At 46.3% G+C, this 12708-nt stretch overlaps 1 protein-coding gene across 4 annotated transcripts in view; it reads right to left on the minus strand.

Moving 5' to 3' along the window:
* Window positions 1–11494, minus strand: part of MID2 (midline 2) — a 95065-nt gene extending 83571 nt beyond the window's left edge. For 2 of the 4 annotated variants that reach the window (XM_059384722.1, XM_059384719.1), the window contains exon 1: window positions 10605–10741. In XM_059384722.1, coding sequence (XP_059240705.1) covers window positions 10605–10608 — 4 coding nt within the window. In that variant the 5' untranslated portion in view covers window positions 10609–10741. Of the gene's footprint in view, window positions 1–10604; window positions 10742–11088; window positions 11163–11234 lie in introns of those variants that run through there. The other 2 variants (XM_059384720.1, XM_059384721.1) reach the window with 2 other exon arrangements.
* Window positions 11495–12708: the final 1214 nt, after the last annotated feature.

Raw genomic sequence — 12708 nt, forward strand, 5'->3', positions numbered from 1 at the left:
GCTTCCAGAACATTCTCTTTTATTTCCTTTACAGATCTGTGTCTCCAGCTAACTCTCCCTGCTCCTTGAGGGCATCAACTATTTCATATTTTTATTCTGAGCATGGTGCCTCAGACATACATAGGTATTCAGTAATTATTAAACGAAGGATCCCTTAAAGTAGAAGTCGGAAGAAGGGACCTAGCATTTATTGAGCACCTCCGGTATTCTGAGTACTGTTAAGCCCTTTACACACATCACTTCAATAAATTCTGTCAGGAAGCCTGTGAGGAAGGAACTACCATACCCATATTACAGTTAGGAAACTGGGGCTCAGGATTGCTAGTAAATCAACCAGGAACATACATACCCAGCACACTGGGTCAGTCTGATGCCAGTGCCTGTGCTCTTTCCCCTACACCTTTCTTTCAACCATCTCACCTCCTTCACTGAAGTTTATCTTGACTATTTGCAAGTGGGTTTCTAAACAGCATGTCTCTGCTTCTATTTTTGTCTTTTTGTGTTCTCCTGAGTTTCTCTGAAACCTCCTCTCATTCCGAGTCCCTTCCAGGATCCTATCTTTTTCTTCTAGGCCCAACTCCACCTCACACTGCATTTATTTACTCTCTCTTCCAGAGCTAGAAGTCTGCATTCTTCAATGTCTTTGTTGGGAGCTACCTGGGAGAGCTGAGGAAGGCTTCCCTCCAAAATGACAGATGGTCAGGAGCATTGCTGAAAGACCTTTACGTGCTGAAACCTGTAGAAAAACAATTAGAGCATTTGTGGTACTCTTCTAAATCTTAGGAGCGCGCCATACAAATTCTTCCGTACAAGAGGAAAAGCTCTCCCAAGTTTCCCTGAAACCATAAATACTGTTCTGCAGTAAGTGGGACACTTGAACCTCGCTATGAAATTAAGCTTGGCAAAATTTGCTATAGGTCAGCATTGCCTCAAATAAGGTCAAGAGAGGACTTTTAACCACGGATTTCTGAACCTCCTAGAACTGTCTGAAGAATGTCGTGTGTTTGTCATATATGCATTCTCATGGGAAGATGTTGTCCACAGCATTCAAAATGTTCTCAGAAGAGTCCTTGACAGAAAAAAGTCAAACATCAGTGCTCTGAAATAATCCACCTTAACTGATTTCAGCTCTATAAAGAATAATATAAGATGGTTACAATCTGTTGCTCATGGTAAGTCACTTTTCTATACTATTTCTATTCTGTTCTGTTTCATCATCATCTAGCAATGGCGGTAGCTGAGACTGGGGAACTGAATCTTTTTTTTCAGCTTCTTCAAACATCTGTTCATCTCATCTCCCATTTATGAGGCCACCTTGTTCTGGCCACTCCTAATATTTCAACATCCTTTCAACTATTTCCCTTTTACGCTACTTCCCTGATTATTGAAGCACTTTTCCCCTTTCAAATTTATCTGACATGTACTCTGTGCCAGGTCCTAAATAATATCCTTTACGGGCATTATCTCATTTCATTTTCACAACGACCCTCTAAAAGGTAGGTAGTATAATTACCCCCCCCCAAATAATAATAACCTGTCCCAGATCACATTTATTTGCAAGTAGCAGAGCTAAGATTCAAACCCAGAATAAGACTGAGAGTCCAGAAATAAACTGATATACACATATGTTTATGGGCAAGTAAGTTTTTTTTTTTTTTTTAAGATTTCGTTCATTCATTTGACAGAGAGATCACAAGCAGGCAGAGAGGCAGGCAGAGAGATAGGGGGAAGCAGGCTCCCCGCTGAGCAGAGAACCCGATGCGGAACTCGATCCCAGGATCCCGAGATCATGATCCGAGCCGAATGCAGAGGCCTAACCCACTGAGCCACCCAGGCGCCCCGGGCAAGTAAGTTTTGACAAGGATTCCAAGTCCACTCAGTGAGGAAAGAACAATCTTTTCAACAAATGGTATTACAACTGCATATCTACACACACAAAAAAGAAAAAGGTGAAGAAGTTAGACACCCCCCCACATACCATATACAAAAAATTGTCTCAAAATAAATCAACAACTTAAGTGAAAGTGCAAAAACTACAAAATCTCGGAAGGGAACATAGGTGTAAATCTTTGTGAACTTAGATTAGACAAGTGTTTCTTTTCCTTCTTTTTAAAAGAACACAAGCAGGGGGAGTGGGATAGGGAAAAGCAGGCTTCCTGCTGAGCAGGGAACCTGATGCAAGTCTTGATCCCAGGACACTGGGATCATGACCCAAACCGAAGGCAGACTTAATGACTGAGCCACCCAGGTGCTTGTAGGCAAGGGTTTCTTACATTGCACTAAATGCACAAGCAACCAAAGAAAAAATAGATAAACTGAACTTCATCAAAATTTAAAACTTTGTGCTTCAAATGACATCAAGAAAGTGAAAAGACTACTTACAGAATGGGAAAAAATAATTTCAAGTCACAGATATGATACAGGTCCAGTATCTAGAAATACACAGAACTCTTAAAAATCCACAGTAAAAAAGACCCCCCAAAAAAATGGGCAAAGGATCTGAAGAGACATTTCTCCAAAGATGATATACAAATAAAGGATCAGTAAGCATATGAAAAGATACACAACACCATTAGCCATTAAGGAAAGCCAAATCAAAACCACACTGAAACACCACTTCGTACTCACTGGGATGGCTATATTACTACTTCACACCTACTAGGATGACTGTAATTTTAAAAAATAGCAAATATCAGCGAGGATCTGGAAAAACTGGAACCCTCAGACACTGCTGGTGGGAATGTAACATGGTGCATTTGCCTTAGGAAATAATCTGGCAATTCCTCGGATGGTTAAATGTGGAGTTAGCTTATGATCCAGAAGAACTGAAGATGTGCTCACTCAAAAACTTGTACACAGATGTTCATAGCAGCATCATTCATAATAGCCAAAGGGTAGGAATAACCCAAATGTCTGTCAACTGATGGATAAACAAATATGGTACATCCATCCAATGGAATATTATTCATCAAGAGAAACTAATAAAGTATTGATCCATACCACAACATGGAAGGAGCCAGTCACAGAAGGCCAAAAGTTGTATGATTCTTTTAATATGAAATGCTCAGAATAGGCAAAACCATAAGAACATAAAGTAGATTAGTGGTTGCCAAGGGTTGGGGAGAGGGAGGGAAAGGTGGTGACTCCTAATGGGTACAGAGTTTCTTTGGGGGATGACAAAGAAAATGTTCAGGAATCAGTGTGATTGTTGCACAGCTTTGTGAATATACTAAAATCCACCAAATTGTACACTTTAAAACAGTGACTATTATGATACATGAATTACATCTGAATTTTTTTTAAAAGACTCAAACCCAGGTCTGACCCTGGAGTGTAAACAATTCACCACTATACTATACTGCCATCTATGTAACTATGTAGTCATTCTAAACCTTACTGGATTACTTCTTTCTATTGTTTTTCTAGGTCAGTGAGTCCCTGTCTAGATTTTCCAACACCCTAGAATACCTCTAATGATCAATGGTTGTCAGAAAGTTCTCAGTTGCCAATTTGTATTCATTTAAAAACCACAAAGCTTGCCTGGGGTGGCTCAATCAGTTGGGCATCTGACTCTTGGTTTCAGCTTGGGTCATGATCTCAGGGTCCTGGCCTCCAGCCCCTAGTAGGGCTCCGCTCTCGGTGCAGAGTCTGCTTGGGATTCTCTCTCTCTCTCCCTCTCCCTCTGCCCCTTCCCTTGATATCGCTTTCTCTCTCTCTCTAAAACAAATAAAATCTCTAAAAGTGAAATAAAATAAAAACCACAAGACTCCTTAAAAAAAAATGCCTGGCTCCTATATCACTAAATACTTTTAGGAGAGATAGAGGGAAGCAGTATGACAAAAATGAAACAGTGGCAAAGTGTCGCAACTTCCAGAAGTCTGTGAAACACTGATCTCTGCAAAATTAGAGTGTGCTAAAGATAAAGACACGATGTGAACCCGATAGAGTGCCACCCGATAACAGGTAATCAGGAAGCTTTTGCCAGAAAACACTATGGTTTGTCACAAAAATGCACTGATGAAATGCCTGGGAGGGCAGACCAATTGCCATGTTAAGAAACAAATGCCCACATCTGAAGACACTGATCTGTTCCCTTCTTTATCATTTAGTATGTTTATGCATTTGTCCTTGCTGGACTTTATAACTGTTTCTGCCTGCCTTATCTTCACTTTGCACCCCCTTCAGGTGGAGACCCCTAAAAAACAGAGGTTGATGAGACAGAACGATAAGAAGCTATCGGAAGGCTGTGTGAGTGAGTGGAAATACAAAAGAGGAGCTTCCATGCAGGTGGTTAAGATAAAAATAATGCATTCTACACCTACAAAATGAAAGATTGATTTCACCATTGCCCTCCAAATCCAGCATGCCGTCAACTCCGATCACCGAGAAAGGCTATGATCTGCACTTGCCAGAATTCTATTATTTCAAATGTTATTTGAACATAATTAAATGCTCCTGTATTTCAGCAGTTTAGATTCAGTCTAGTTTTCATCTCCCAGGTCTGCAGAGCGTGGCCCTGGGCTCTCACTACCTCCCTAAGGAGCCATGGTTCCCTCCCACCCCACAAACACACATCCCCTTCTTCTTCACAGAAAAACCCGAGAGTGTGAAACCAAGCCTGACCTCTGGGCTGTAGAATGAGAATTGAGCTGAGCTGCAGAACTTGTTTTAAAAACAAATTAATGGAAAATAAACATTCTTCAGGATATTAACATGAATGTCCCATGAGCTTTTCCTTAAAACACTACAAACCCCTCTCCCTGCCTTGGGGGATGAGAGAATGAGTCCCAGCTTAATCTGATGTTTCCCTAACTGTAAATGTCATACAAGTTGAACTAGAATCACCACACAATCTCTTTAAGATGCTTTCCAGTTCTGATATCCGATTACTACAGAGCTCTTGCTCTCTGTCCCCACATAGGAATGACACGGAGGCTTTATTGAACACTAGCTGCTCAAAACACAAATCTTATTTATTGGTGTGACAAGAAAGGCTGACCAGTGAAGGGCATCATCGTGAAAGGAACAAAATGCTTTACTTTCCTGTGGCTACACCCAGATGCTGAAGGACAGTGGCTGGTTTTGCCCGTTGTACCTCAAGGAACATATAATGGGTGTTCCTAGAGGACAAAAGAGGGGGAGAGGAGTACAGGGGTGGGGCGGGGGAGTACAAACGAACGAGAACACCTTTTGGAACTGAAAAGGAAGACAACCAAATCCTGGAATGCTCTTAGTAGGAAAGGACCCCCCTGAAGCTGGGGGTGGGGGGAAGGAGCATTTGGGATCACAAAAGGCAACAAATGAATAGAATTCTCACCCTAAAAGGACATGGACTAAAAACAGAAACCCAGGAAAAAAGAGGCTAGGTGGTCAGTAAGCATAACTAATAATAGCCATCTTACATTTGTGTACCATGTGATAGTTTCAAAATGGTTCCAAAGCCATTATCTCACTGGATCCTCAAAACAGGGCCTGGTTATAGCCTGACTCTAAGCTGAATTAGCTGAGTGATCCTAGGTAATACATTTAAAGTGACTGGGCCACAGCCTCCTTATCTGTAGATTGAAAAACACTGGCCTTTCCCCCAGCTCACAGGCTCTTATGAGGAGCGCATGAAGATAAAATAAAATTATTAACTTGCTTTACAAATAGGGAGACATTCTCATCATTCACTCACAGACGGACAGATACAAAGCGAGTTATTGAGGAAAGCAGCAAATGTTTGGAAATTCGTTCCCAAACATTTGGAAATTTGTTCCCAAACATGCGGTTTGTATGACGGAGAAGTGTCACACTGCCCTGAAAGTTTTCTGGAGGACCATGTGTCTGTGGTCTTTCTTATGCTCATATGTCTCCCCTGTTAGACTGGAGTCTCCCCAAAGGGAAGAACTGTCTGTCTTTTTTTCAGCTTTTATCACGCACAAGTAGAGCTGAGAACTGGAGGTTGATGACTGACTGACAGAGAGCACCAGTGCTAGTTTCTGTCCAAAAGATCATTAAAGCCTACTTAATATTTTATAGCATGTGGATTTAACGGTGTTTTCCTTACAATAGTTAGCTCCTAAAGCCAACCATTGGCCATTTTGTATAATAGAGTCACCATAAACATTACAGTGAATATCACAATAGCAGAACAGAAAGTCATAAGTACAATTCATAACACCTTTATCTTCATGCAGAACACACCAGCAGTCACAATGTTGAACAAATGGAGAACCAACTTAATCTACCTCATGCTAGCAGTCCAGCTTTCCATCTGTTCTAGGACTGCTTTTCCCAAGCTCTCTTACCCCGAGCAATGTCTGTAAATGTTTAAATGTTCAGGGACACACCTGGACGGGCAGCCCTCCCCACTCCTACAGAATAAAATTGGCAATATATGTATGTAGGACATACTGTTGAATGTAAGGCTGAGAGCACCCCAAGTTCAGGTCAGAGACAAGGGACAGAGAACAGAAGCCTATTTGAAATCAAGCTTCTGCTCCCTGGGGAATCACATGGAGCCTAGCAACACCAAACAAAGGGCTATAGACAAAGCAATTGAGGATTCTGGACCGTAAACCATTTTTCTATCTCTAGGCTTTATACATTCACACATGTCACCGTCCTACATTAGCATCGTCTCCCAGGCCAGACATCATGCTCCTAACCGGGCAAATTGTAAATCCTGCGATTTTTGGTTTCAGGAGGATTTGAGTTTACATAATGAGTTTGTTACCAGATCATTTGGTCTCTGTTAGAGAAAAGATCCAAAGACTGGAGGCGCTGTTCATCAACCAGAGGAGTCTCACCTGCAGGAAAGAGGCTGAGACAAAGCTCGAGGTCAACCAGTCAGAGCTCTGCGGGGAGACAAGAACCCAGGTAGGACACGTCTTACTAATGATACTTCGCTAACCCACTTAGACTGAACCAACACCCTAGTGTGCACTCAGGTGAACCCTGCGTGAAGAAGGGAGTGGCGGGGTGTTGGAACATTGCTCAAAACCCCTCCACCACCCACACTGTAACCCATCTAGCAGCCTGAGCAGCTCACGGGATTTCTAAGGGAAATGCAGGAGCTGGGAGATGGACTATTGAAAAGATTATGTCTGCCTATGGTCATGGAGAAGGGAAAGATGGAAAAAGAGAAACGCTGGGAAAAGCCACCAACCTCTGGGGCCGACAGAAGACTTTGAGCAGAGTTTTCATTCATGGAAATGGAAAAACATATTGATCCTTGGGAGAGAGGGGAAATGAAAAGGGGACCAGCAAGCAGTCTGCGCAGGGAGGATAACAGGAGCTGGAATTTCTCGTCTCAGCACCACTCATCCAGTCTTCTCACTTGTTAGCATGATCCATTGTGCCAGCTGAGAAACACTTTTCTAGTCTCTGCTCTATACTGGGCGGTGATGAACCCAGTGGCTTTTGAGAGACCTGAAGTACAGAGATTACAGTAATGCCACCTGGGTACCAGTGTTGCAGTCATCAAAAATTGGACAACGGGCAACTCTCCTGAACTGTCGTACATCCAGGATCGACCCGTTCCCCATCCTATTTTGACGATGCAATGCTCTAAGTCAAGATCGCCAGCTGAAGTAAGGAGGCCTTTCACAAACACAGTGCCTCGTTTTCCCCTTTGCACAGAAAGACCCAAACAAACAAACAAACGCTGAATGGAAATGGAGCACCCCCTGGCCTCTTCTAGCAGTGGAGTCACATAGCCTTACAGCTAGGGAGTTGCCAAGATCCATAAAGACTGGATGACAGACTCGCAAGAGGCCAAGCAGGTGCCTCTGGAAATGGCCATTCAAGACACATTCTGTGCCTCAGCCCTGCCCTCACATCCTGTTTAGGGCTCTGTACCCTGGCTGGGAAAGAGAGAATCTGAGTGCTAAGAGACAGAATGCGAAGAGGACATTCTTTCCTCTTCACCAAGCCAATGAGGTTTGCTGAGTGGTAAAGACCTACTCCTTCTGCAGTTTTCTTCTCAACTGTCATGGTGTCAGCAGGTTATGGGAGGAGGGATGAGGGAAGAGACGGACACACTACGTAGAGCAATTTTTGGATGCAATTATGAGACTCCAGTGGCTTTAGGATCTGCAAGTTGGAGCAAGTTGCCCTGCACTTAGAGGAGGGATTAACTAAACCAATTTCATCTAAATCAATTTGCACTGTTCAGATGATATATTCATGAAGCAACCCAGTCACCCTGATTTGTTGCAGTGCTTCCCAAGGGTGACCTTGCAAGGTAGAACATGCTAGATGACAAGTCTAGTGGTCATGAAAGAGGGAGGGAAACAATCGCCCCTTCATGTCCCTAGCCTCTCCCCCTGCCTTGCTCCTCCCTGTCCTACTCCTGGAGCTGCAAGTAAGGAAGCAGGCCTCAAATAAGCAGGAGGGCCAAAATTCTAGGCCAAGACTGGGGCCTCAGCCCACACAGCAGGGAACTCTGCACATTGTAGGTGCTTAATAAATATTGTTGACTCACGTTGCTAGATGCTAATCATGCTTATATTGCCATGCCTAAAATTATTTGTGCTGCTTTTCAGTAGAAATTAACTAACTGCCCCCATATAGCCTAAAAATGGGTGAGGTTATGTTTTCAAATGAGTCTGACTCAGATTGTTAGGTTAGAGTACATTAGATATGATCCAAGTCTCAACTTAAAATAATCACTCTGCATGCCTAGTTTTATGCATGTTTTCATTCAGTTGTACAGGCATTAGGAGCAACGACAACAAAAAAGGAGTCCTGAGTATGGTGACAGATTTGGCTCCGGGGGGGGGGGGGGCGCTAATAATGGAAAGTTAAGTTTTCCAGTAAACTAGGGTTCCTCCTTACATCCAGTCAATCTATTATCCCAATAAAAGGTAAATGAAGTACTTTATTTGAAAAGCATAATGCTAAGGGTTTATAGAACCCTTTCATCTTCAAAGGACCAAGCCAAGACTCACAATACCCAGCACACAATATCATGCCTTTTACACAAGTGCATCAACTATGAAAGAAAGGTCATAGGGATGTCCTAAGGCCATAAAGCCAATGTAACATCAGATTTGGGATAAATTCTCTTATCGTCCTGACTCCTAGACCTGTATTTCAACCACATAAATCAAGTTGTGAGGAACAACCAGGAAAAATCTAATTCACATTATATATCTGTATTAAGTTAATCGATTGGGCAGGAATATATAAAAATAGCCAAGACTGTCTCCCCCTTAGGGCAATTAGTATGAGTGGAAAGGGGTGAAAAGGGGGACCTGAGGGTTGGGGTAATCAGCTGGGGTTAAGCCAGAAGGAGGGGAGGGAAGCTCCCTATTCCGCATTCCCCTTCTATTGGAACATGGCCAGAGAAGTGATTAGAGTACTGGGAGGGAACAGAATAGGGTTAAAGGCAGTCCTTTATGGCCCAACTCCAGAACCCAAGGAATCAACCCACACACATTACTTGTCTATTTACACAGTCTCCATATATTCCTGTATAGGGCTCCTCCTCGCCGACACACAACCATCACTATCCACTAGCCCCACACTCAGAAATCGTCAAAAAGGCAAACGGGTTGAGAAGCAAGAGGCTGCAGAGCTGGGCGGCAGGCAGAGTGCACAGGTTGGTGGGGGGCAATACGGGGGACAGATGGGTTCTGGTGGGCCATCTGGGTGGGCAGGTAGGTGTGTGACGACTCAGGAAGAAGGCAAGTAAGCTGAGCGCGAAGGCGGGTAGGGGAGTGTGGCAAGAGAGAAAGTGAAGAAACTAAGGACACCAGGATCCCAATTTCCTGCTCTGCGAAACCAAAACACACACACATACACACAACAACAACAACAACAACAACGCCTCTAAGGAATAACGCTCTACAAAGTACGAAGTAACCTAAACCTTATCGTCGCTAAAAATGTTTCTGTAAATCCACTCCGCCGTTATTTACTTAATTCTTTCGAGCCAGGAATGGAAAAACCCCACCTCTGCCCTGTTCAGTCGCAGTCTGTCCACCGGACATATGTAAGTTTTCCCTCTCCCCCACCGGGCTGCTTTCACAGCTAGGCCAGAAATAAGGAACCACCCAGACTGAGACTGGAGGATCGCTTCCCTGGCAGAAAAGGGATTAAGTTTCTTCGGGCCTCCCCGCTGGCAGGGTGTCCACAGCATCTCCGGGCTGCTGCAGCGGCCGCCGCGGGGCGGAGGGCCGGCGGAGGGGCACCGCCCGGGCCGCGGAGGCTGCGGGCCGCCGGAGCGTGGGAAGGCGGCGGTGCCCTTTCCCAGACTCGCGCCCCGGCGCCGGGGGAGCGGCCCCACTGCCCTGCGCCGGGCCGGTCGGGGCTCGGGAGGCCTCGGGCCGCCCCCGCCCCGCACCCCGGAGTGCAAACTCTGTCCCAAGAGGGCAGCGACCGGCGCCCGGGCCAGGCCGGGGATAGCCCCCGCGGCCCCCGCCCCGCCGCCGCCGCTGACACCACCTGGAGCCTCGCGGGCCCCGTCACCCCGCCCCTCCGAGCCCCGGAGCCCTTGGCCCGCGCCGGGCCCCGGCGGCACCTGAGAGGCGGCCAGAGCTGAAGCCGGAGCCCGGGCCGTGCCTCACGCGGGCAGTGGCGCTCTGCTCCCGCGGCCGCGACGAGGGGGCGCGTTTTACCCATAGCGTTCTGGGGTGCCAGCCATCTCCTCGGCGCGCCCGAGGACGCCCGGCGCTCGCCTGCCTCCGCCGGGAGCTGGCTCGGGCTCCCGCGCCAGCTCCTGGGGCCGCCGCGCCGCCGCCGCTGCTGCTCTAGGCCGCCGCCCGCCTTCGCCGCCGCCGCCGCCGCCGCCGCCGCGCAGCAGCCGGGATCCGCCCGCCCGCGCGCCCCGCCAGGGACAGCACGGCGGCTGCGACGCTACCGCAGCTGGGTCTCCCGAGCCAAACTTAAAGAGTTTTCGCCCTCTAGTCCAGGGGCAGCACCATGACACCGCGGCAGCACCACACTGTCATTTCCGCCGCCGCAGAGGAAAAAAAAAAAAAAAAAAAGGCGATCCCTACGAAAAGGGGGGTGGGGGGCAAACAGGACTGGAGCTGGCGCCCCGAGGGACCACTGGGAAGGGTCTCCGGCAACAGGGGCGCTCGGCCACCTTCCCGGGCTCACCTTCCGCCTCCCCCGCGGCTCCCAGCTCCCCCAGCCCCTCCCGCGGAGGCGCGTTTACATGTTTTCTCCCTTGGCTGGAGTGACCGGAGAAACCTGAGCAAGCAAAGGCAGCGGGTGGGTGGGGTTCGGGTTACTACTGTACCTACCAGCTGATTCCAGCAGCCTTTTCTCCAGCGCCCTGTCATCTTGAAGGAAGACACGCCGAAAGGGGCCCGAGCTGGCGTGTGTGTGCGCGCAAAAGAGAGAGAGAGAGAGCGAGATCGAGCGAGCGCAGAATGTGTGTGAAATGCTGAAGGAAGACTATGGCCAAACTCTTCTCCCACCCGCCAGCCCCCTGGTCCCACAAGCCACCAGGCTAGAACAAGGAAAAGGCCGTTGCAACCGGCAATGAGAAGAGAGTGCCTGGGTCCACCGCACTGGTCCTCAGATGAAGCTTCTTTAATGCAAAGTTAACTACTGAGTAAAACAAAAATAGTGGAGGAGACAGAAAAGGGCAGACAATTGAAGGAAACCCAACCCCTCTTTCTTTTTACAAAGGGAGAATGCCAGTGCTTTATTGGCCTTGGGCAGAAGTTGTGGGGATGGATTAAAGCCACCAAAATTTAAAAAAAAAAAAAAAAGAAAGAAAGAAAAAGAAAAGAAACACAAGAAAGTAGTGTTTCGTTTGCATATTCAAATCCTTGATAGGCAAAACAAGAAGGTGCTTAAAGAGGACAAAGGGGCAAATGCCAGCTATCCAGGTATGATGTCCCTAATAAGCTAATTGGTCCATCAGGAACCCAGAAGCCTCATTGGTCTGGAGTCAGCCTGTCAGCTGACCTGTCATTGGCTCAGAGACCACCACTCCACTCAAAGAGGATGGGAGACGAAAGAAGGACGATGCCCCCGAGGAGATTCCGCACCTAACATGGAATAAAGGGGGGAGATGAAGGGGGAAAACGAGAGAAAATGAAGGAAACACCTCCCCTCACCACCACACACACACATAAGCCTCCCATTACTGTGTATGGGAAGGAGTCCAAAAAAATTAAGGTAGCTCTGGGAGTAACCCATCAGGGAACCAATAGTAATTAGCCAACACCCCTGTTAAACAATGTGCTAGAGAGCACTGAGGTGGAAACGAAGACAAAAATCACAACCAGGCTATCCTGATGAAAGTCTGACCCTAAAAGAAATAAAAGTTAATGAGTCACACAAAAACACAGGCAAATGAAAGCAGAAATAGACAAGTAGGACTACATCAAACTTAAAAACTTCTGCATGGCAGAAAAATTAACCATGAAAAGATGCAAATGGGGAGAGACTGTTGGCAAACCATATGTCTGATAAGAGGTTAGTATCCAAAATATATAAAGAGCTCTCACAACCCAATAACACAACAAATTACCCAACCAAAAAACAGGCAAAGGACTTGAATAGACATTTCTTCCAAGGAGATAGACAAATGGCCAAGCATTTGAAAAGATGTGAAATATCACTAATCATCAGCAAATTGCCAATCAGAACCACAATGAGGTATCACCTCACACCAGTTAGGATGGCTATTATTTTAAAAACAACCCAACAAACAGAAAGAAAAAGTGTTGGCGAGGATCTAGAGAAACTGGAGCCCTTGTACAC

The sequence above is a fragment of the Mustela nigripes genome, chromosome X, assembly GCF_022355385.1.
Source record: "Mustela nigripes isolate SB6536 chromosome X, MUSNIG.SB6536, whole genome shotgun sequence".
NCBI classification, from domain to species: domain Eukaryota; kingdom Metazoa; phylum Chordata; class Mammalia; order Carnivora; family Mustelidae; genus Mustela; species Mustela nigripes.